At 41.5% G+C, this 25,146-nt stretch overlaps 1 protein-coding gene across 3 annotated transcripts; it reads right to left on the bottom strand.

Moving 5' to 3' along the window:
• Positions 1-1,232: 1,232 nt before the first annotated feature.
• On the bottom strand, positions 1,233-20,213 carry USP14 (ubiquitin specific peptidase 14). Of its 3 annotated transcripts, none has more exons than XM_059468941.1 (16): positions 20,140-20,213; positions 17,522-17,667; positions 16,970-17,002; positions 15,412-15,516; positions 13,681-13,784; positions 11,604-11,662; positions 9,612-9,742; positions 9,232-9,312; positions 8,425-8,504; positions 6,795-6,909; positions 5,398-5,463; positions 5,016-5,108; positions 3,897-4,025; positions 2,800-2,860; positions 2,081-2,188; positions 1,233-1,952 (listed from the first exon to the last, which is right to left on the bottom strand). In XM_059468941.1, exons 1-16 carry the CDS (start codon positions 20,153-20,155, stop codon positions 1,801-1,803), a joined length of 1,479 nt encoding a protein of 492 aa, XP_059324924.1. In that variant the 5' UTR covers positions 20,156-20,213; the 3' UTR covers positions 1,233-1,800. The 3 variants fall into 3 exon arrangements, with proteins under 3 accessions (XP_059324924.1, XP_059324933.1, XP_059324940.1); XM_059468950.1 differs by lacking the exon at positions 20,140-20,213 and adding an exon at positions 19,372-19,413; XM_059468957.1 differs by lacking the exon at positions 20,140-20,213 and adding an exon at positions 18,334-18,355.
• Positions 20,214-25,146: the final 4,933 nt, after the last annotated feature.

Consider the following 25,146-nt stretch of genomic DNA (forward strand, 5'->3'; position numbering starts at 1 on the left):
TACTGGTAAACAAAGACTTTTTTTATCACAGGTAATTGTGAAGGTTTCATTTTAAGGCCATGATTGTCTGAGTACAAGCTATTTTCCCTCAAATTGTGAGATTTTTGTGGTGTTAAGTGGCAGCTGGCTACAACTTGGTCTGTGGCTAGTTTGTGTAGTGTTTCTGTCACTGAAACAGAAACGGGACAGTTCCTGCCTGCAGAGCCATCGTTAAGAGTTTTGTACCTGCTGCCCCACTTCAGACTTAAATGTGATCAGGAATTTGATTAGGGTGCTTCAGTGAAGGTTGGTAGGGCAGAGATACAGAAAATTATTGGAAATAACAGCCCAGGTCTGCAGCTCCTGCTGCACATAGGGGCTGGTAGAAGGCATGAACTTCAACAGTTTCAACTGATAAAGGGACGTGAGCATATTGTGAGAGGAGCTGTGCAGGCGTGACTGACAACTTCAGTGCTGGGCAAACTGAGGATGACAGTGGGAGGATGTAGTTCCATAAAGCAGTAACCAGGCACCAACACCATCCTGCCTTTCCCTGCAACAGGATGCAGAACAAGAACTTAACCCTGGAGGTGTTTCTGTGGGGCCTGCAGGAACAGAGCCAGTACTGCCTTGGGGGCTTCTTTAACGGGCTCTATTTTAAGTGGATGCTTGCCTTGAAGCATCCACTTAAAATAGGGCCCCAGGCTTTTGGTGTGCTCCCAGGTGAAGCTGTGCAGGGACAGTGGCACTGGAGTAACAATTGCAAGGCAGAAGAGCTGAGTGTGGTGGCCACAGCTGATGCCCATGTCCCCAGGGAAGGGTAAAAGACCCTTTCTGATCAAGTGAGGCACAGGCAAACTCACCACCCTGCCAAGAGAAGTGAAAGTATTTCATATGAATATGGACCAGCTCTTCAAAAGGCACTGGGACACATCAACACTGGGAACCTGTACATGATGACCCTGCTAGTGCTTTTTAGCCTGTAGCCTGAAAGACTGAAGTGCTTTTTAGGCTGTAGTGCTGAAAGGCTTTTTTTACAGCAGTCACACACATCCCATTACTGCAGAAGGTCCTGTAAATAAGCAAAGCCCAGTTTTGCAGCCACCACACTGGACTTAGCTACTGAATAATGAGTAACAGGACAGGAGACACATCCCTACAGCTTAAAAAAAAAGTGACTTTATTCCATGACTGCTTTGAGACATCCATCAGTGGTGGCCCAAGAAGTGAAAATAAACACATACTGACTACAGTACCAGGACAGGAGCTGTTTTTAATGGAGACGCATTGTTGATCACAATTTATTTTGAAATCATGAGATGCCAGCAACAGAACAGACTGAATCAGCAGGTCAGGCTGGACAAATACTTGATTGTAGCCACAGCTGTTGGCTACGGGCAGCAGCACTGAGTTACACAACAAGGCAACAGTTTCTCTTCTACCTTCCTAACAGAACTGCCAGGTAAGGCAAAGGATGGACAGCTACTGAACTGTGGTATAAACCATGCAAGAGTAACAAATGTGAGAGTAGGTGTGTAATAAATACTTGATGACATTAGAGAAGAAGGAGGAGGAGAGGCTCATTAAAAAAAATTATCTTCTGCAAGACATTAAAGCTATTTTAAGTATTGTCACCACCACAGTGGGCAGTCCAGTCCCATAGTGACTAATTGGTACATGGATCAGTTTTAAACCAATATCCCTCTGCACATGAGAAGGTTTGAACAAATTATTTATCCACTTGCTAAAGCTCTGGGGTTAAAGAAGTGATCAGTAATCAACATTTATTTCACACCTAGGCAGAAGGGCTAGAACGGAAGACTATTGTTCAGCTGCTTCTTCGACGACTTCAATCCTGCGAGGCCCGTAGAGTAGCACATAAGCTATATGCCAGTCCCCACCCCCAGATAACCTCAAAATGTCTTCAGGTGTAACAATGCTGACTTTGTCATCATCAAATTTAATCCATTCATCTGCAAGGAGAACAAGAGCATCATTTGTAACTTAGGTGCATAAAATCTAAGCTTGCTTAATAGCCCCTTTGCTGAAAGGAGCTGTGCAGATGGTTAACAGGGCTGCAATTTGTTTATTATTTTTTTACCTTGTTTCCTTTTAACCCAAGACACATAATGCCCAGAGGAACTTGATCTGCCTTGATGAGTTAGCACTGCTTGCAGGTCATAATAGCCGCAATTGTTAGAGCCAATATCTGAAGGGGAGAGAAAAAGTAACCTTGAGTCCTGCTTGATGCATCAGCCAGGCCACAGCACCACAGGTGTGTGTGCCAAAGCCCAGCTACAGCACAGTACAAAACCACTGTGAACTAAAGCAGCAGCTCTCAGCCAGCAGAGTCTCAGGAAACTGAAGATGTTGTGCATTCTTATGAAATAAATATGTACCCCAAAGTATTACTGATGTAATTAATGCACAGGCTGAGTGCTTAGGGCCTCCAGGCTCCAAGCCTCTCCAAAACTGAGGCAACACCAGCACCACCACAGCACTTTTAGAAGTCCAGTTTAAGTTTTTGTTTGGATTTCAGCCTTCCACCACACACTGACCAGTCAGCATGCACATTACATGCAAATGTCTTTTGATGTGCCTGTCTTCTATTATCACCAGCTTGTCAGATGGATGGCAATTATGCCTTTCACTATCTCAATGTTTTGGTTTACCTAATCTTTCCATTCCTGTCAGTCTTTGAAGATTAATTTTCAAAAGCATTAAAGAGACAGAGTTCTCAAAATAGTGCTACCATCAGGTACACTTAAGCACAAGTAAATAGGAAGTTACTTTAAAGTCGATTTGCTTCCCTGTACTCACCATCAGGAAAAGAAAATGGTTCATATTTAACTTCTTTCTGTGCACCATCACTTTTACTAGACTAAAAAAGAGAGTAAGTTGAATTAATGTGGAGCAGTTTAATAAAAGCTCTAGCACAATCACATCAAATCCCAAGTCTCCATTAATTTAAGTATATTTCTAAGTCTAAACATTTTTGTTCAAATTGAAAGAAATTCATTATTGTATTTTATAGGTGGACATACAGAACTCTTATCTGAAGAAGATCAGTTTTAAAGCAAATATATTTTAGCACATACTGCCTGCAGTGCTCACCCACGAGATATATGGGTTTGTTTATGAAACAGTTCTGCAATTGCAGATTTATTCCTTGGTGGGGGCTTGCTAGCAGCAGAAGTGACAATAAGAAAATAGCAGAGACAGACTCTCAGTGCCAATACATTCTGTTCAAAAATAGCACTCTTTCCTTGCTCCCATCTGTGTAAGAGGGGATGCAAGCCTTATCCAAATGCTTAAAAGAATTTGCCATGAGTTAGGCCAGGAAAAATACCAGCAAACTTTTAAAAATGCCTAAAACATGACAGTTTTAGCTCATTTACTTTTGTCTTCAATAAAGACAGGGAAGTCAGAATTATGTAGACAGGATAAGACATGAGACCATTTTCCAAGTTTTTACAGTGCTGACTTTAAGCTCACTAGTACACATACTCTAATTTTTACCAGTCAGGCACATGACAGTGCCTTGTACAACCCTTTCCAGCTGCTGAGCAGGGAACAGCTTCCTACACCCCACTGAAGCAGGGAGCAGCCACCCAACAGTAATATTTGAAGAGAATAATTCTGTGTAACTTAGAGCAAACTTTTAGGCACAGCACTGATAAACAGAAGCACTACATTGTAATGTATTTAATACATGCTGTCTGATTACAGCATTTAACATTTCTCATCAAGCAAACACACCATTTTCATGAAAATACAAGATAAAAAGATCTCAAGCTCAATACCAAGGAGTTTGCTATGTAAGAAAATAATATATTTAGGGACATCAAGTTTTCTCTAGTCCTTATTAGTACCCCAGTTTCAGAGGTATGAATTAGTGAAAGCGTCAGGAGACTTACGTTCTTTGGCTGTTGATTCACTTTTTTGTCTTCTAGATCTTTGAATTTTGATCGATAAGAAACCATTTTTTCCTGCAGGTCTGGAGTACACAGCTCATACACATCCAACATAAGAGGAAATTTGACATCCTAGGAAGTAAAAGACAAAGGTTTATTAGCAGGATTTGGTACTCCACGTTAAAGCATTCTCCCATGGGAAGACAACACAATCAAATTAAATGCAACCCTCTTCAAATTGATGGCAACTTGACCTACTGGGCTTCTTTCAGTATTTACCAAAAGAGCTACAATGCTTTCACTGAAAAATGTCGAATTCAGTACAAACAAGCCACTATAAATTATTCCATTCAGCATAGACTAACAATAATTCAGATTCTTTATTGCTAGCTGTCATACTTTCACACTATGGAAATACCTATGCAGGCCTAAGGGAAAAGAAAAAAGAGGCAAGCATGTAGAATGACTGTACCCAGGCAAAAATGTTATTTTGTGCTGTCCAAACTACCTCCTGAAATAGTTAACATGTACCTTCAATCCTTATTTCATTTCCTCCTCTTGTAAGGAAGGAGCACCTATCATGATGCTCCTGGGCAGCCTGGGAGGTTTGTCAGCCATGGCCAACAGAAAGCAAAACAGAACATTCAGCTGTTGGCAGCTGGTTCCTGCATTTGTCCATCAGAAAGCCAGACAATTAAAATAACTAATACAGGAAATGTCTGACAGCATAAACATCTCCCATCAACATTAGAACACGGTTCAGAGCTTGAGAGCATGGCCCCCTCCTTAGTTAAACATTCTTCTCAGAACCACTGGTGAGAAAAAACCAAAAAACATCTTGGTTTTTGTCATGATGTAATATTAGCAGTACTGGGACAAATTCACTTTTGCCCCTCACCTCCTTCCTCGGTCTATTTTAGGTAGTGTAGTTTGCCACACACCATCACAACTGGGAACAAAACTACTTGGCACTTGAGCAATGAAACTGCACTCTAATGTTTTTTAATGCAATTTAAAGGTGAACAATTAAGAAAGTAGTCTTCAAGTCCTCATTGTCTACCTTTAATAAAAACTCACAGAAAACATACAGAGGAATTGAATTTCAATATGCAAAAAACTTACCTTAAGAACTTTTGCATTCACAGATTCTTTCTCTTTGTAAAAAAATCTAACCATCTGAATAGTCAGGTATGCTGGCAAGCGACTAATTTTGGACTACAACAAAAAAAAAACAATTAGAAAAAGCTATTACTTTAAATATTCACAGATCAAATCAACACTGGTCATCCTAAATTACTGTCTATTCTGGGAATGTATTTGTACACAAACCCACAGGAATAAAATAAGGTCTCCTTTTCTGAAGCTTTGTCTTAAATTTCTTGGTAGCGGATACTCAGATGCTTTATAAACATAAATCACATGGTGTTGCAGCAATAACTTTGTGGTTTGGAACAGAAAACTGACAATGAAAAGAATTGTACATAGCAAGGAAAGTACCACTCACAGATTTGATATAGAGTGCATTTCTCTGCAGTGTTGGAGAGAGTTTGGTGATTTCCTCCTGAAGACGCTGTTGCAAGAGAAAGAAGTAACACATGTTCATCAGAAAACACAGCTTAGAGAAAAGCACAACAGGGTTAAACAAACCATAAACTAAATCTTGTTCTGCCAGTCTCTTGTGCTGCTGTCAGCCATTACAACACATAAGATTTTGAAATTCCTTGGCAGAAAGGACTATGCCCATTCATTCCTTCAGCTCCAGGCTCACTCCTGAGCCCTGACAACACTGAGTTTTTCTCTGCAGAAAATTTTGCTCCACAGGAGTAGAACTCACAATTGGATTTTATTATGAATTGTATCTGGACTTGGTTACAAATGTATCATATGCTTGGAACACAACTGAAGAAAATCTGAAGTTTCATGTGAGAAGAATATTTGCACATTTCTCAGCTCTCAGTCTCAAGTAGCCAGAGCTGCATCTAAATTGACAGCTGGTGTCTCCTAACAAAATTCTGGGAAAGACTAGCTTGGTTCTTAGTGCTGCAATTCTCTTGCTCCAGGCAATCTAGCATAAGTTGTAGATTTTTTTTGGCCTGAAAGTGAAGTTTCTTTCTTTATAGTGTTTTTTTTCATTTGTGAGCATTAGCTATTTTATCCTACTTTTCCTTCTAAATTCTGTTAGGAAAAAGAAAAAAATAAGATACACAAAGATTATCTGAGAATCATACAACTTGGTTTTAGTCCTGTACAAACCAGATCACTGCCCTAGTCTTACACAGTTACTACAAAGGTTTTGCAGTAGCTCCTCTCCTTTCTACTTCAGACTCCCCAAAAAGCCCTTACAATTTCAAAATACATACACACCTAAAAATCACAGACAACCTTAAGGAGTTCTACTTTAAGTTTGAGAATGATGTTGTCTGGTGGAAAATTACACCCCCTTTAAAATCTGCCATATCAAATTTAGTTGTTACATCATCTGGTGGGGTTTTAATTAGGAATCAAAATGCCAGCCCACTTCCAAGTTGACTTTTGGACCTTCTGAGAACTGACTGCTGCATAAATCATGATACTGCTCAGTCTGGAGTGAAACCCAGCTGAAGAAACAAAGAGGAAACTGCCTTGCACTTGGTTACCTGCATGGGGAACACCATGTCAGGGTCAAGATAATGCTCTGCTGAAGTCTGTTTGACATTAACATGCAATTCCTTTTCACAGCCATCTTCCCAATGAACACCAAAAAGATTCCTGAAACTTCATAATGTTTGGACAGCAGACATCAATTCCAAGTCACAGATTAAATGCACTCAGAACTAAGTGCATTTAGGTAACTTAGAATTTCAACTGAGAAATACACAGGCCATTTAGAATTTCAATTTAATAAAAGTTGCAATAGCTTACCAATTTTAGTCCTGTAAACAGGTATTTCACTTCTTGATTGATAAAGCAGCTAAGCTGAAGGAGATTCTCCTTTCCTTTAGTTACTTCTTCTTCTTCGGCTTCTGTACATTTCATGCTTCACAAAATTAAGGAAAACCATCATGCACCAAGAGCTGAACTACTGCTCTAGTGAAAAGAACATGCCAAGCACACAGCAATTTAGGTAATTCTGTGCTTGTGGAGACAGTACTTTTACTTCTCATAGTACAAAAAAGATTTGAAGGAGCCCTTCCTTCAGACCAATCTGTTCCTTCGTGGCCAATGACAAGGGGCAGCAGGGGCAGACAGCATACCAAAAAAAAAAAGGAAAATAAGTCTTTGATCACCATTCAACCTGAGGCCTGCTTTTTCTTCCTTCTCCCCCATCACCACCCAACCCCAGGACACAGAACAAATTAACTGGCTGCCAACACACAGTTACAAAGCCCTCCTGCAACACTGCACTCCATTGTTGCTTATGATTAATAAAGTTCTTCTACTGCTGCTGCTGGTCAGACTTCCTGCTTCTTTCAACATGCAGAGCCTCCTTTCTCTGCCTTGTATCTGTCCCCTTCACTGAAATGAAATTAATTCCTTCATTATTTTCTACACATTCCTTTTAATTGTTCTGTCTGTCCTCTCCTCTTTTCATAGTTCTAGCCCAATGCTTTTCTCTCATCCATCTCCTTCCAACCAGGTATTTTTCTGACTGCAGCTACTCTACAAATGCTGCTGTAATCACACTTTGAAAGCCTGCAACTCTTCTAACAAGTCTTCTTGCTGATACTGGCCTATGTATCATTCCTCTTAGCTACACATTCCAAGACTCCCAGCTATTTTAAGGACAACAAACATCGCAGAAGAGGGAGAGAGATGCATGATTCTAACCTAAAAAAATACTTTTATTCCTCATTACTACCAAACCATGAGATACAGTACCTCATCTATGGAGATGTTCCCTTATTTCAGACAAGCAAAATGCACAGTGTATAATTCTTTCTGAAAGTGGTGCTCAGTTTGATGACAGCCATGATTTTGGGGTGGAGAAATGGGAAAAGAGTACTGCTTGCCATGAGATGTGTGCCCCATGTGGTCAAATCCTCTTTTTCTTGCTATAAAGAACCCACTAGAAAGTTGTCAGCTGCATTTGTTTCTTACTCATACAACTGTGGGCACCTAATTTATTTCTTAAGAAATCAATCAAGCTACCTTTTGTGCATCTTTAGTACACCAGGTATGTCAGCAACACACTCTTACAAGCCAAAAAAGCCTATTTAGGACAACAATTACTTTTAGCTGGATAAAGCATGTGAGCATCCTTTAAGCTGGTAAGGACCAATCTTCTCTGGGGAGGAAATGTGCTATTGAAATTCAGCAAGGGTTTTTTAATCTGTAGATTTTCATTACCATTCCTTCTCCCCACATCATCCTCTCTCTCAAAGCACATCCAATCTTAAAGTTCTGTGTACTCTTGAATGACATCATGACCCATTCCCCAACCTACACCTTCATTTTCCATAGTATTCTGAACAATGCTTTTCATCCTCCCTGAACTCAACTGCTAAAGTGTGAAATCATCATTGTTTATGTCTTGCCTTAGTCTTTAGGATACGCTGTTTCAAATTCAATGCTGAAGAATTGATCAATTAAACTCTTCTTTTTAGAGGATGCTGCTGTAGCTCCAGAGTCTGTCTGTAAAACAAAATCTCCTATGATGTAACTTTAAACAGAATGTAAATACAGTCTTCTCTACAGACAAAATTACCCCATTTATTTAAATTCTTTAAAGCTCATTCCTTCATTTTTCTATAGGTGCATTTTCTTCTAGTCAGTCAATCTTACACAGCATAGAAGTTTCAAAACAAATATGCTTATAACATGCTGTTAAATCCAACCTGAAGCCCATCAACAAGCAAGAAAAAAAAAAAAAAAAAACATAAATCCCTAGCCCTCCAGCTTAAATCTATCTCAAGTTTCAGGATAGTTTTTCAAGGCCCTGCCAAGAGTCTCCAGAAAACAGTTTACAGAGAAAAGAGAAAGTAAAATCTTGGGAAAAACTTTCAGCAATTTCTTGTATCAGATTAACCATTCAAGTTAAAACTGCAGCACACTTTTTTCAGAAAAAAAGTTCTTTGTGCTGAATTCACAGGTTATCAGGGCCAACTACCACATACATGAGAGGGTGTCACCACCAGCGTGGTGCAACACTGCCTTACACAGCCCAAAGGGAAGGGTCTCCTTTAGCACACTCCACAGCATCACTGACAGGACCACAGTAGCATTATGCTGATCAGAAACATGAGAAAGCAACTTCACAATTCCAGACACATGTTAAAGAACTCACAAACAGATAATACTTAACAAAACATACGTGAAATACTATAAATCCTTATTCTGGTTAGAGTAAGACTACAATTACCTCCATAATTGTATCACCTTCTATGCCTTCCAGCTTCTGCTGTAGTACCCTCATCATCTGCACCCAGCACTCATTGGCATCCTAGGAAGGGAGCACAGGATTAAATCTGACTACAAGCATTATGATTTAGTAACATTAAACCCATCAATTATAAAGGATGAGGATTCCTTAACTAAGAATTTCTCCCAGTTCCATCATGCATTCTCAAAACTAGCACTTGATACTACATTCAACTTCTATACAACTTTTCTACAGAAAAACCACCCCACTTTACTGGGAGTCATTATTTTCACAGGAGAAGGAAAGTCTTAAAATGTTCTTGTTCTCAACTTCCAACATACTACAGAATTTTAAACAATAAGCTAATAATTGGTCTTTACCTGTTGAAGGTACTGGCCTTGATCACCTTTCTCTGCAAACTGTGGGAAGGCCATATGTAAAAACTGCAGGAGAATGATAGGTGGGATACTGGAGGAGGTTTTATCCATGGAATCAAACAAGTCTCTAAGAGCTTGAAGAAAAAGTGAATGCTTTGAGAAGCGAAAAAACAATTCAAACATGGCAGGAAGTGTAAAAAGAACAGTAAAACAGCAACAACATTTAAAGACTGATCATTTAACAGCGTCCAATTTGATCTTTCCAAAGCAGGACCAAATTTTCCAGGTGGCATAACAGGTGCACCTATGATCTCCTTTCTGAACACAACTTTGAAAGCATAAAGATGGCAATTCTGAGAATTTGGCTTATATTGCCTTGTCTTTCCTGGCCACTAACAGGGGGGAAAAAAAAATTGGAGCAATTAAGATTTTGTTTGGAACACATCTGAGGAACAATGCTTTCACAAGAGAAACCAGGAGGCATTCACAATCTATCCTCTAGAGCAACTTAAGTTTCACCAGCTACAAGGCAAAAAAACTTTAATAAAATATCTAGGAAACACCCATGCTTAAGACCCAGGAAGACAAGTATGTGTATGCATATGTGCAGAGAGCTCATAACTATGTGCAATCCAATGAATGATACTGACTGCATGACAACACACATGGCTTTCTTTTTTGTTCCATTCTCTAGCATACGTTTTATCTACCCAAGTTACAGCATTTTAAATCCACAGATCACTCCAAAGGTACCTGTTAATCCTCACAACAACCCTGTGAGGTAGGCAACAATCTGCATGGTCACTAATTTACAAGTGAAGAGACTAATGAATTGTTCTCTCCAGTAAGTGAACATAGGCAAGATTACAGGGAACCAAGGTCAGTTGCTTCCTCTTTCAGAAATGTCTTCACTGACCTTGATAAGAGGTGCAACTGATATGACACAGCAATTTAAAAAAAAATGCCATAAGTGTCATGCAGGAGTTCCTGAACAGCTCAGCACCCAAGAATTAACTACAAATTACTTAAACTATTAAAATTCCTAAGAAGCAGAGCTGTCACCTTAAAAAGAAAACAAGGGACACGAAGTAAAAGGCAGTGAAAAGGGGAGGGGCAGGCATGGCTGTATAGAGTAACCATTGAACTTACCACCCCAAAATTCGATCAGCAGGCATACCCACAAACTGGACCTTTCCTTCCTTATATTGTTTTGTTTTTCCTTAAATGGACTGGTAGAAATCCCAGTGTCCTGGCCCAGCATCTTAGTGGGGCAATGAAATAGAGTAAAAAAAGAAAAAGTGGACAAGTAGTACCCTTGTTCAAGTGTATGGGGTCTAACTAGGACTCTAGTTAGAGCTTGAAGACACAGGGCCACCGTGAGCTCCCACAGTGTGAGCACCCACACCACCACAACAAAGAGTAACTTCTGTTTTGAAGACTCTCCTTTCCACTCCAGCTATGAAATCTGGCTCTTTAGGGCAAAGGCTAAGACCATTGATAAAGCATCAGTTTCCATTGCAACAATAATCCTCAGGCAATAAATCATATTAAAAACCACCAGTGACATACATATCCCAGGAGTATGGTGTTAGCCTACCACTATGTGAAACAAAGAACTAAAGTATTTCTGCACAAAGGGGTCAAACCAATAGATGGATGGATGGATGGATGGAATCTGCTTTAGGAAGTTCCAATTACTTCATGCCTACGTGTAAAACAATTTAGAGATACAAGTTGTTTCTATCTAAGCCTAGATCACTCTGAAGTATCTTACCCTTAGCCTGCAGCCTGACAATGTGCAGAGATAAACACCTTGCAGGCAGGGGCAGAATAGCCTTTAAAGACAAAATGAATCCTCCAGTGCCAGCAGATCTGACATTCCTAAGGCATATGCACTAAAGAACAATACACAGAGTTTTAGCTGCAAATTTCATCTGCAGTTAGCAGGAGATCACACACTTGCCTAAACCCCTGTTTTCTATTCTAAACACCAACCTGCAGTAATGTATTGAGCAGAGGCCATTTCTCCTGAAGCTCTTAAGGCACCACCATACCTAAAAGGGAAGAAAAATAATTTGCATGCAATTAAACACAAACAGGAAGGACAGTCAGGTTTTTGAAGCAGGCAGCAACTGGACTCATTTAAAGGAAATCTATCACCAAGCCAGAAGTAACCAAAAGTAAGATTCACTCACATTTACCTCAACGTTTCAGCTATTTTGCAAGCATGGAAGCAAAGGAAAACTGGCATCTTTCAGACAGTAAGTAAAGGCAGACCAACAAGTCTGGCTACATCACTGCTGCTTCTCTAATCCTTTTGCCTCGAAGACTTGTTTTATTTTTAAAGAAACTGAGAAAGTCTGAACAAAAGCTACCCCATTTCTGAAACATTTGCCATGGCTTCTTCAGATACATGTGAAAAAAAAACACCTGCAGGGATAGATGTCAGATAAAATGCACAGAGATGGAGGGCAAGCTTGCTTCCTCCCTCCACAGCAGAAGCAAAACAGTGAGAAGTGAGATGTTTTCTTGGGGAAGTATTTCCTAGACTGAAAAGGAATGGGAGTCCACCTGTATGACAAGAACCTACCACTCTTCTTTAAATTCCTAATTTAGCAGCTGGATGAGGAACAGATGGACTCCCCAAAGCCTTCAAGCAAAAGGCGGGACTCACACATTCTCTAATCTCAGACTGGACTTTTGAAATTCTGACCATTGCTAGATGACAAGCAGGAAACTTTCCCCGGGCATGCTACAGAACAGGGAGGAGTTCCTTGGGGAGATCAGCAGAGCAAGCCTCAGGAAAGAAGCTGTAACAGCTTTCCCAAGTGAGTCCTGTCACACCTTCCCACTGCTATGCACCCTATAGCCTGCCACGCTGTCATCAAGCAAGGAAGACCAAAAAAAGGCTAAATCTCCAGAGAAAAGCAGAGCTTGAACCAGAGTGTGAATCTGACTTCCCACAGACAATACGGCCACATCTTGTATTGCAGTCTGCCAGTTTCGCGGGCTACATTTTGCTTTTTGCTATGGTAAATTTGTCCAATATTCAGATTCAGTGTCATAACTCAAGAGTCCTTCACATGGAAATAAAGACTTTCCAAAAATGATAACACTGACAGCTAATAAAAACCCTGAAACCAAACTTCTGTACTTCACGAGTAATTCTCAGTGCTTAATAATAAAGGTTCACCTGCTAACAGAATGAAAAACTGTTTATAACTACTTAAATAACAAGTGATTACAGTAATACAGAACATCCAGCTGGGAATCAAGAAAGCAGGGGAAAAGGAATTAAATTAGCCCTAAGATGGCAATAATGCTCTACCTAATTCTCACTTTTTTATAAATACTCATTGTTTTCTCATTACAATTCATCTGGAGGACATATTCAGGCCACATTGGCAGGTATTCTTTTTTCCTTCAACATTCATGACTTTCAAGTTTCTTGTATATTTCTTACAAAAAAAAAAATCAACCAACCACAAAAAACCACTAGCCATTTTCACATTTCAGTCTAGAATAACAAAAACAAACAAAAATCAGAAAAGTTATCCTACATTCAGAACAAATTAGCAAAAACAAAATTCCATGAAGACATGTCTTAGAACTTCCTGCAGTACCTCCAAGTAGCAAATCTCAGAATTTCACAGCTGAAAATACTGTGCAATGAAACCACTGCAGGAAATATTCCTCAAAGGAACAGGACTCCCATATGATTCTTTTATGCAGAACAGGACCATAAAAACTAACAGCAAAAAAACAGGGTTAAGAGTTCAGTAGCTTATTTTAGAATTTTACACTGGTCTTGACAGGAACTACTTTCTAGCTAAGCAAAACACATTCTCACTATTAAAAGCCAGTTCCAAGAAACACAAAGTCTTAACTTTTTTATTACAGTACAGACTAACACAGCCATAGGATAAACTTTAATTGATCATTCTGTTAATCTCGAATAGACCTAAAGAGTAATAGATTGTCATGATAATCCATACCAGTATTAAGATGACCATTCTGCAAAATATCTTCATAAGCTAAAGGAAACATTTTAGTCACAGTACTTTTGTCCTACCTTTTAAGGGCCTCTTTCACTTCTGGCACGGATCGGATACACTGAACCGTAGCATTCATGTAGCAAGTGTTGCCAAGGTTTGTCAATCCACAGGGCAATTCCATCTACCAAAAAAATTCACAAGGGTGCTTCAAAGTCAGAGAGAAGTGGCAACCATTTTTGTACAAACACTATAATGTGACATCAACATGAATTATGCATAAAACTGGGAATATTCCATCAAATGTTATGAGGCTTTCCAGATCCACTTTATGATTATATTTATCATTACACTATTTGATACTTTTAGGGAACATTCAGGAATGCTTTGGGGGTTTTTCTGTGCATGTTTAGTTTAATGAATATATTCTTCAAGTGCGCAATTATTCAGAAAGTTCAACTATAATCCCATTCAAGTTTTGACCTTAAAATTCTATTTCCGTGAAATTTCCACATGAATACATTTGTACATAACACTGATGTTTTAATTAAAATCAGTTTTCAGTAAAACTCTGAAAATGATGGAGTTCATAGTTGGAAACAAAAGCATTGTTTAAACTTCTCTCCAGAAATCTGCAACAGATCATTAACTTGATCTTTTCAGACAACTTGTGAATTTCTGAAGTTTTGACCAATGTAAAGGCCAACTAATAGTAAGCTAGCCAGCTTCAGAAATAACTATAAATCACCACCTAATAGAATTTTTCTTTCTTTTTCTGTAATCCTGAATACTTAGGTATTTGTCAGGGAAAAACACATACTTTTATTGAAACTGAAGTGATACTGCATACCAATACAAATAGATTATTTTAGGAAGAGAGAACTCATTCAGCATATCTCAGAAGTAACACATGCACTGCAAACAACTGAATCTTCATGTGTAACAAAATTTCCATATGACCAACTTTTTCAAAATGCTATCTGATAGTGAAATCACCTCCTTGCTTGCCTCTCAGTTATCTCAATGTCTGTCTATGGGGTTACTCCAAAATCCATAAACCCTTCACCTGCAGGTGGCCTGGAAAGCACTAAATCCTGAAGCACACAAAGCCAGTCATGAACTACAGATCCTTTTTCATACAGACATGCACCAAAGTGTTTCTACTCTGCATGCACAGTTGACAACAATCTTGCCTGTTAAATATGAAAAAGGAAAAAGCTTGCAGTTCAAATGATTGGTGAGAAAATTAAGCCTTTCAAGCTGTAAAAAAGGCAACTCAGGAGTTTCTTCATTAAGAAAATAACAGATTATTTATGCTCTTTCAGACTTTACTTCCACAAAGCAAAACACATGTGTCAAACTTATTTTCATTTTTCACAAAGTTGACCTAATACTAGTAACAAATCCCCAAATACACCCCACCCTAAAACAAGCCCTAGTTTCTCCTCACAGATATGAAAGATGCAGAAAATAACTTTGCGTATCTAAGAGGCCCTTTTTGGGCAAAATACAGGACACTGATGCAGTAAGGGCAATACAATTTCATCTTTAAAAATATCACAATGCTATTTTTAGAAAATCTACTAAGCTGCATGCTCAAAGAAAAAACAGCACTAATTGTATGATTTTTAAATTAAATCCCAGATTTCTTTTTACTGCTCCCAGTTAGGTCATCAATGTAAATTTATGATTCTTGGTGAAGATGCTAAACAGACACTACAGTTTCAAAACCCACTTTTAAGCAACTGCAAGTATTTAAGAACTTGCCATTACTAAGGTTTACAAGAAACTGAAGTTGGAAACATGCTTACAGCCGAGGCCAACTGCTCCTCTGTCATGTCCTCCACGAAGATGGGGCGAGCAACCGGCTCTTCTGGAAGCGCGTCGGCGGAACCCATCATTAGCAAGGTCATCCCCTGGAAACACAGCAGAAACAGCAATCCATGTCTAGGGACACTTATTTCCACTCAAACCCTCAAGCTCTTAACACACTTCAGCTATTTCCCCAAAAATAAACGCAGTTTATTTATTTATTTATTTATCTCCTAGCTTAACAGAACCGATACTGCACTACTGTGACTTTAGGGTGTACCTCAATTCTTCTTATCTAGGAAGTACCTACTGAGAACAACTCCCCAGAATTATCCATGCTAAATGTTTCCACTGAAACATCTGGTGAGCTTTCCTGGCAAGTTCTGGGTTAAACTAGTTGAAAAGTGAAAAATAACCTAAACTACCATATCAGTTTAGACAAGAGAACTAACAGTTAAGGGGTAAAAAAAAAAGTCAATCAGGTTTCCATGCTTGCTGGACTAGCATATTATGAAAAGGAATCTTTCAGCATTCAACAGGAGCACATCTACCCAATAAGATCTGTCAAAGGAGGAGAAAATGACTATCTGGAGTCTTGAAACATACAGTGACAAGGAAAAGGATGAACAACAGAATGAAGAGAAACTGTTTTGACATTGTAAATAAATCCCTAGAAATTGTATATAACATTATTAAAATGAATAAAAGCAGCTATTAGCAAAACCACATGCAGAAAAAGACAAGAATATTATGTACTGCACTTTTTGCTGAAAAATTTTGCTACAATAGAGGCAGCTACAGGCTGCTAACTAGTTACAAGGGTAAGAGCAATGCTACCTAATTCAATCCGCCCAGTGAAGACCTGGAGTAAAGCTGTTACAAGAGGTTACAAGAGATGCACAGTAACAAAAATGACACAAAAAAACCCCCAACAAAAATCAGTGGGAATCGCTGATGCAATATTATACAGGCAAGCAACACAAACACTTTGTTTTCTTTTTGAACTAGCCAAATGTATGAATTACCATTACTAATGCTTTCTTTAAAAACAGCAGCTATTAAACACAGAAGAGCACATTTCAGGTTGGTAAAAAAGGACATAAGCAGAGGTGTAACTTTGGCATCACCAACACATCTGTCCAAGCTGGGGATGTGCAAGTACAAGGGTCTGCAGACAGTACCCAGGTTCAGCAGATCTCTCTAAAAAACATCACTTATTTTTATGATCACAGGTAAGACAGCACTGCTCTGATCCAGAACATTTCTTGTATGGAATAAATAAATATATGCACTCAACTACTCCAGAAAAGATAGTATGAGCTCCCAATTGATGCAAAAAAAAAAAAAAAAAAACCAAAAAAGAAGTTTTTTCGTAAATCAATGGTGAGACCTTTCTAAGCATGCTTACATATGACATCTATAAAATTATTTTTCATCAAGGTATAACTTTTTGAGATAGCACTGCCCATTCAAACAGAAACAGCCAGCACTTTCAAGCCTTTCTTTAAACGCCAAAATAAAAAATTGGAATAGTAACATTTACTGCTCAGAACTTACATTCTTTATTTTTAGGTTTCCCCAGTCATCATCCTGTGAAATAAAATAAAAGACAAGTTAGTTATCTTGTAGCAAGATACTTGTAGCAAGTATTGCCATTAATACTAATCACATTTCTAAATATACAATTGTGTTTCATCCAAGGTTACACAATATTAACTATTTACATGTTATCAAGTCTCATCTGACTAAAATAAAAAGCAGCCAAGCTGTGTTTTCAATTAGGTTTCCCATGCATTGTTCAACACTGCTTAAATGTAAACAACTTTTTGCAGCAAAACTGCCTACGTCTCATTAAACCAGTAACTCCCCAGTAGAGAAGCATCCAAGAAACTTCTCTTAAACAAGTGAGAAAGAAGAAATTTGCATTCAGAGTCTGAACATAAAAAAGTGACAAAAAGTGTCCCACCAAGCTATTTTGTATAAATGAGTAAAGTGCAGTCAGTTTAACACATACAACAAAACATCTTCTGGAGGAACACCCAGAAACACCATCATTGTTCATGTTAACACATAACAAAGTTAGACATAATATAAAAAACTGATTTCTACCTTCAGAGTTCCTCCTTTAACCATAACCTTCTGTCTGGCTGGCTGAACTCCAGTCAGTGCAAATAACTGGGCTTTGAAGACCATCGGAGGTTCGTCAGTGTTCAGCTCCACGCCATCGAATTTCTCTTTTCCCCATTTTACATTCACTGCAAACAAAATGTTTTGAAACTTGATTATTTCCTAATACTCAAGAATGCAATTACCAAGATTACCAAGACTTCACACAGTCTCAAAACATTCTGTTTTCGGCTCTTAAAATTGTCAATAATGAAGGTAGGGAACACCTTTACTATACAGCACCTCATCCACCAGAACATACCACCTCCAGCAGGTCTAAAAAAATCCTACAAAACAAGTGAAAAGTAAAATACAGAGAAACCCTGTAAACAGTAACTTTGTCTAACAGCATGAGAAATCTTTCTGCAGGTCTTCAGAAAAGCAGTTTGGAACTAACTCTCCCATTCTCTTGGCACTGCTTGTTGCAAACAACTGAACTTTCTGAGGGAAGTTCAGAGGTGCGATTCCAGCTCAGTTATCCGTAGCACTTCCGTCCTCCTCCAGAGGAAAACAATACAGCGCTCTTTAAAAGCAAGGCTATTGACCCCAGTGAGGTGCAGGATGGGAATTAAGAAGCAAAGTGAAATTTAGTCACAAAAAATATAAACCTCGACGCTGGAAACAAGATCATTAGCAGAAACAGGAGGCAGAATGGCACAATGGAATGTTAATTTCACTGTGGTAATGACCAAGAGCAGACAGAAAATGCCTGGAATAAGCTGTGTGCCTCTACAGTGAACAGAACAGTGACACACCTTTGACCACTTCCAAGAACTAACACAGGTACATAAGGCTTCCTTAGCAAGCTGAGATTTTACTGAAAACCTGTAAAATAGAGCACACACCAATATCTTCAATGCACAGTAAGTGGCTGAAATACCAGACTGTAGGAAAGCCACATCCTTCTACCTCTGCTTTGGTTTTACTTAAATATATTACAGCAACCATACCTTTTCAAAACACAAAACTCTTAGAAGTCATAATTTTAAAAACCCTTTCAATAAGGTTCAGATTTCAGATGTATGCAATGCTTGTGATGTGTAATATTACAGAATAATCAAAAGCAAGTCTAAATGAGTTGGACTAAATTAGTCTACAAAGGAACTCAAATGACCAACTTTTCAGTATTTCTAATAGAAAGTATCTTATATTTTGCCTAATGTTCAGATTTTTTTTAAAAACACATTTATTATTTTGCATATTTAAGACCTATGAAGCACAAGGCTTTTCCCATTTTCCAGGAAGACAACCCACTCAGTCACTGAACAAGTCAGCTGCACAGACTTTTGGGTTTTGAATTTTTGAACAGTCATGCTTCCACTGCTAAATATGCAGAAGAGTTAGCAATTATTAATCTGTAGTGTCGCTGGTTTTGACAATGCAGCACTCAAGAGGAAGAATGGAAGATCATGACTGTCTTCTCTTCAGAGACTGCAACCAAGACTTCATGCAAAACAAAAGAGAAACTCGTTAATTTGAAAACAATGTTAAGTAAGAAAGAGGAAGAACGTATTTTCCCTGCTGATGAGAAAACACAGCACATACACTTCACAGAACAGGTCAGGTTGGAAGGGAACACAGAGGCTCATCTCATCCAACCTCGCTGCTCGAGGGGGCCATCCCAGAGCACATGCCACAGGACTGTGCCCAAACCACTCCTGAGTATCTCCAGTGAGGGAGACTCCACGAGATTTGGATGAATTCAGGAAAAATCATTACACTGACATAAGGATCCCAATTTGCTAACCACAGTCAAAACAGTGGACAAGCTATGTACTGAGGCTGCATACTACCTAAAAAGCTGAAGGCCCAAACAGGCAAAATCTGTGAGATATCATCAAGGCAGTAACTGGTCCCAGAAGTGTCACTGGCGGCCTTGTTCTTGAAGTCTTCCACGGAAACCTTTCCTCACAGCAAGAAGAGCCAGCAGGATGAAGTACAATTTAAGAAAGCTTTAATTTTAGGTTTAGGCTAGACATTAGGAAGAATTTCTTCACAGAAAGGGTGATTAGACACTGGAATGTTCTGCCCAGGGAGGCGGTGGAGTCACCATGCCTGGCGGTGTTTAAGAGAGGGCTGGATGTGCTATTCAGTGCCCTGGTCTGCTTGACATGGTGGTGCCTGGCCAAACGTTGGACTTGGGCTTTTCCAACCCATCGGAGCCTGTAGGATATAATGGACTTCAAAGAGCGGAGGCAGACACACCTGGAAGGCGGAGATGCCGCGCTCTGGCTCACCACAAGGACAGCACCACTTCGCTTTTAGCAGGAGCCCAGAGCAAACCGAGACAGGGCAGTGCCGAGGCACGGCGGCCCGCGATTGACACCCGCCCTCCCGCCAGCAGGGCCAGGCCAGCGCTGCCTCCCCGCTTCCCTTCCCTCCCTCCCTCCCTCCCTCCCTCCCTCCTCACACCCCGGGCCGCGCCTCCCGGGGCGCTCCCGCCGCCGGCCCGGCCGGGATGGGCGCGCACGTGCGAGGCCAGGCGCCTCCCGCCGCCGCCGCCGGGGCCGGGGCAGCGCTCCCGAGCCGGGCCCGGCGGGAGGGGCGGGCGCCGCGCTCACCTGAGAAGAGCGGCATGGCGGAGCGGCGCGGCCCGGGCGCACGGCGGGGCGGGCGGGCGCAGGGCGGCGGGGCGCGGCGCGGGCGGGCGCGGGCGGGCGGCGGCGGCAGCGGCGGGTCCCGGCCCCGCTCGGGGTCTCATTCAAACCAGCCCCCGGGATGACGCTGCAAGCGCGGCCGGGCGGCGGAAGCGGGGCGGGAGCAGTGCGCGCGCACCGCCGGAACGGGCGGGGCCGGCGGCGGGAGTGGGCCCGGCCCGGGTCCCGTCAGTGCTGCGAGCCCTGGGCAGAGCGGGCCGGGCTGGGAGCGGACCGAGGTGGATCCCGTCAGTCCTGCGAGCCCTGGGCAGAGCAGGCCGGGCTGGGAGCGGACCCGGCCTTGATCCCCTTGCTCCTGCGAGCCTTGGGCAGAGTGGGCCGGGTTGATCCCGTCAGTCCTGCGAGCCCTGGGCAGAGTGGGCCCGGGCTGGATCCCGTCAGTCCTGCGAGCCCTGGGCACAGCGGGCTGGGCTGGGAGCGGGCCGAGCTGGATCCCGTCAGTCCTGCGAGCCCTGGGCAGAGCAGGCCGGGCTGGGCTCTGGAGCGGGCCCGACCGCCAGAATGGGGGGCAGGCGGGGCTGGTGCCGCGGGCAAGGAACGTCGCTGTGGAAGGCGCAGGGCTGGAGCGAGAGCAACAGAGACAGGGAGCTCCTGGAGCTCCTGGGTCTAGAGAAGGGCAACAAAGACAATGAAGGGACAGGAGCATCTCTGTCACAATGACACGCTGAGAGCTGTGCCCGTTCAGCCTCGATAAGAGAGGACCTCGTCAATGTGTATAAATATCTAAAGGGAGGGTGGAGCCAGGCTCTCCTCAGAGGTGGCAAGCAATAGAGCAAGAGGCAACTAGTGTCAGCTAGTGCGCAGAAAATTCCACCTGAACACAAGAAGAATGTCTTTATAGTGTGGGTGACCCTGCGCTGGAACAGATTTCACAGACAGTTGTGGAGTCTCTCTCACTGGAGATACTCAAGAGCCACCTGGATGCAGTTCTGTGCAATGTGCTTCAGGATGACCCTGCTTGAGAAGGGAGGTTGGATGAGATTGGAGGTTGGACCTGCTGTGCTCCCTCCCAGCCTGACCCATTCTGTGACGCTGCGATTCTGTGGGAGCTGAGCTGGGCTTTTGCACCCCCAGGGGCCTGCCCAAAAGCTCTGATTGCACAAGGCAGAGGAATGCAGGCAGAAAAAATAAAAAGGCTCTCGTGGATGAAATAGGTTTGGTTTATAGGAAAGAGTGAAGTAGGAGCTAAAATTACCAACACAAGAACTTCATGGGGGGGAGAGGAGATGAGTAATCAACCAGCAATATTTTTTAGGCTCAAGTGATAGATAAGCACTGAAGTATGGGCGTGATGGCAACAGCCAGGAGCCTTCAGTGTGATAAAACCCCAAGTTGTAAACATTAAAACCAGTAGACATGGAGACTCAAATCTCAACTGCTTCTACAAAAACTCTTGATATTCAGATGTGCTTAAAGAAACCAAACCAGTGCTTTAAGATGCAAGGGAAAGAATGAGACAAGAGAGAAGCATCCCTTCCTTAGACCCCTCCTAGCTCCCAACACTCCTCTGCTGCTTACAGGTGCAGCTCTTTGCAGAGCTTCTTCCACAGCTTATACCCCTGCCTGGTTGTTGGCATGTTCTGGCCATACTTTTGCCAGAGTTGATATCCTCAACAAGAAGGATCTTTTCCTTGCTGTCCCCCAAATGTGATTTTCAGTTTGAAACAGTAGAAGAATGAAATATAAAATGGCCATAAAAGTAATCCAGGGTTTGAACGTAAGCCTTAACTTGAAAGACTTAGAAATTTCTGTCTTTTCAGTTTGTCATGGAGAAGAAGAGCAAAAGTTGATTTTATTGTTCAGTGTAGGCTCCTAGATGGGACATGGAGGTTTGGGGAAGCAAGGATTACATTTCACAGAGAAGCTTCAAAGGGTGTTATGCTGAGATTTTGCTGGATTATGCTGGATCTTGAATAAAGATGGAGTTTACCATTACTAAAAAGTGATTTAATTGTTAAAATTGACCAGCAAAAGTGGTGAATCTTATGTTACTTGGACCTGCTGAAAGAAGCTTTCTAGAAAAGCTTTGGTCCAATTCTAGGGTGAGATCCTGCAGACCAATCTATTCAAGGGAGAGCAGATCCCAGCTGCCTGCCTGTGAATTTACATGTGGGATAACTCCAGTCGGATGTTTTGCTCTTTGTACCAAAAGTGACATACATAGAGTCACGTTTACTCGTGCCAGCTCAATGGAAGTGGAATGCTCTGGGGTCTGAAGCTGCACTGAATCCTTCCCTTTAGGGAAACCCTTAGCTGATCAGGACTCAGGCAGTCACAGACCATGCATTTCCAAAATTTGGGAAAGGCACTAGAGGGTGCTGTGCTGAAGGAGAAGAAACGGGATTTGTATCAGCAGGAAAAACCATCCTGACCTCTGCAAGGTGAAGAACCACTGTCTCCATCTTTTTTCCTCTGAGACCGTGTAGGCTCCTTCCTGCAGTAACAGCCGTGTGCCTTTTTCCTAAAGGAGGGGATCGATAGACACTGGTTTTCCTGAATCTTACACAAACTCACATCAGGAGTGCTGAGATCAGGAGACAAAGAGTGCAGCCTGATGTATAAATATAAACCTGATGACGGTCAAATGGTAAAAGATTGGTTGAACATTATTAAATGCATCTTTTAAAGGCAGGCCCCAGGGCAACCTTGGGTGGGGGACACCAGAAGTGCTTGCCCTGCTGTGTCCCTGTGGCCTGTGACAGGGCCATCTGAGCAGGACTCCTTCCCATCCTGAGCTGGTTGGATACAGACCAGCTTGGATCCAAAAGCTGGGGCTGTGTCTTCAGCACTGTAGTGCACGTCGGCCAACAGGCCTGGCAGGATTTATGGGTGCTGGAGGATGGCTCAGAGCAAGTCCAGATCTGTTTAGAAAAGGTTTTTTATGCTGGGGGAGCTCCCGTGGCTCAGTTCCAAGGAGCACAAGTGGTAGGTGAATCCTCAGACAGTACAAGCAGGTGCTGCCATCCAGCAGGAGGTGTGGGGAAGGAAACCAAACCCCTTGACAAGGGGTCAAGGGCTCACAGGTGCTTTAGGCACTTGTGTGGTGCCTGGGACAGAACAGATTCACTTCAAATAACAGACACTCAGGACGTAAAATACTGTATTTGCATTTCTTGTTTCTCTGAAGGTCAAGATGAGTTACCCTCATTCAACGTATTGGCAGGTGAATTAACGTCTATTTTGTTTTCTGTGGGGAGCATCATCTTCTTGGGAACCTGTCTACCACAGAATGGTTTGGGTTGGAAGGGACCACGGGCAGGGATGCCATTTACTAGATCCTGTTGCCCAGGGCCCCATCCAACCTGGCCTTGAACACCTCTGGGGATGAGGCAGCCACACTCCAGTGTATCTTCTGTGTATCTTCAGCAAAGAAAATGTAGCAATCCAGGAGGAGTTTAGAGTACTAACAACCACCCCGCTTCCATTTTGTGTTAAATCTTCCATTTCAGCAGTTTTCAAACGTTTTACATTCTGAGTCACAAGTGTACATCCAGGGGAAGGAACAAGAACAAAACTCTACCTGCATTTTTTAAAATACATCAGAAAAATCCCAGCAGCGTTCACAAGCTCAGAGGGAAGCTCAGCTGCATCCCCCCTCCTCTTGCTGCATAATTCCCAGTTTGCTTCTGGCTACAGCCTCAGTGGCTACTGTAGGAAAATCTCACCTGTGGAGGAGGCCCTATCTTTTTATTACCAGGCTGTTTAGCTACAGTTAGCTACTCTTTCCATTTTCTTTCCTGTTGCCTTCAGCAGGAATAGGGAAGCTTGAAGAGAGAATCAGATTTTTTGCATTCTGCTAATGTCAGTGAACCTAATACAGTCATAAAAAAATTAAAAGGTGAAGGCAAATCAACAACAACAAAGATCATGTAAGAATCTGAACTTTTTGATTTGTCAAGCATCTTGTAAAATTACAGCTTCACCAGCATAAAGGCAGTCATGGTGATTTATGCTGGCTCTTCACAGCTTACATGTTTCAGCTATCTTGATGACTTTCAGTTGAGATTGTAAGCATTACATTTCCTAACAGTAGAGACATTTGGCTGCTTTTTTTATTCAAAGTGTAGCTATTCCTGTAGATAGGCACCTTGCTTACAGTAAACAAGTGCCAACATCAGTGTACCAGAACACACAAACTGTAATTTGCACGTCTAGACTTTATTATTACAGCATTTTAGTTGCAATTTATCCCAGACACACAAGTCAATGTAATTTTACACTTCATTATGTCTGCTGCTGTTTTCTCAATCAAAATCAGCATTAAAAAAAAACCTGCAGAACTTCAGCATTTCTAAAACACTCTGGAAATGACAGTAGGTGCCAGTCTGTAGAGCAAAAACCATTTTTCCACAATCCCTCTTCTCACTAGTCACTAGCTATTCATAACAGGGCTTATGCTATTTTTCAGATTCATGAAATACGAAATTACATGATACTACTATTTATTAATAAATTACTCAAGCAAAAGGTTTTGAGCCTGCAGAGGTAGCCAGTTACACATAAAGGAAAGCAGAAAAGCAATCCACAACCTAATCTGAGTCTAGAGAGACCACAGGCCTTTCCAACTGCTCCAAATTCCTATTATAATATACATATTTAAGTAGATATGTTTGATCATCTTACTATATTTTTCCCTTCCCAGTATGACAGGAGATTAAAGCAGGTCCCAATTATCCCTCATATTGCTTGACAAGCTCACTGTCAATGTGAGTGGTGATCTGGAAAGCTGTCTTCAGTGAGCTCCAGCCACAGCTTTGATATTGCTGACATTTCAGATACAGCGAGCTCAACACAGAGGAACTTGCTGAAGTTACATCAATGCCTTCAATTTATCTGTACTTCCCCGCTCTGTGACCATCAAAGGACGTACAATGATTCACATGTAATTTGGCCTTACTGCTCTATTGTTCT

Source organism: Ammospiza nelsoni, chromosome 1 (assembly GCF_027579445.1).
Source record: "Ammospiza nelsoni isolate bAmmNel1 chromosome 1, bAmmNel1.pri, whole genome shotgun sequence".
NCBI classification, from domain to species: domain Eukaryota; kingdom Metazoa; phylum Chordata; class Aves; order Passeriformes; family Passerellidae; genus Ammospiza; species Ammospiza nelsoni.

What these genes read in the sequence shown, in the direction of transcription:
- USP14 (XM_059468941.1), bottom strand. An exon ending in AAGGCCAGTACCTTCAACAG is followed by an intron (nt 9,313 to 9,611) that starts GTAAAGACCAAT and finishes CTCCCTTCCTAG; the next exon opens with GATGCCAATGAGTGCTGGGT. An exon ending in AGCATTGAATTTGAAACAGC is followed by an intron (nt 6,910 to 8,424) that starts GTATCCTAAAGA and finishes AATTTTGTGAAG; the next exon opens with CATGAAATGTACAGAAGCCG.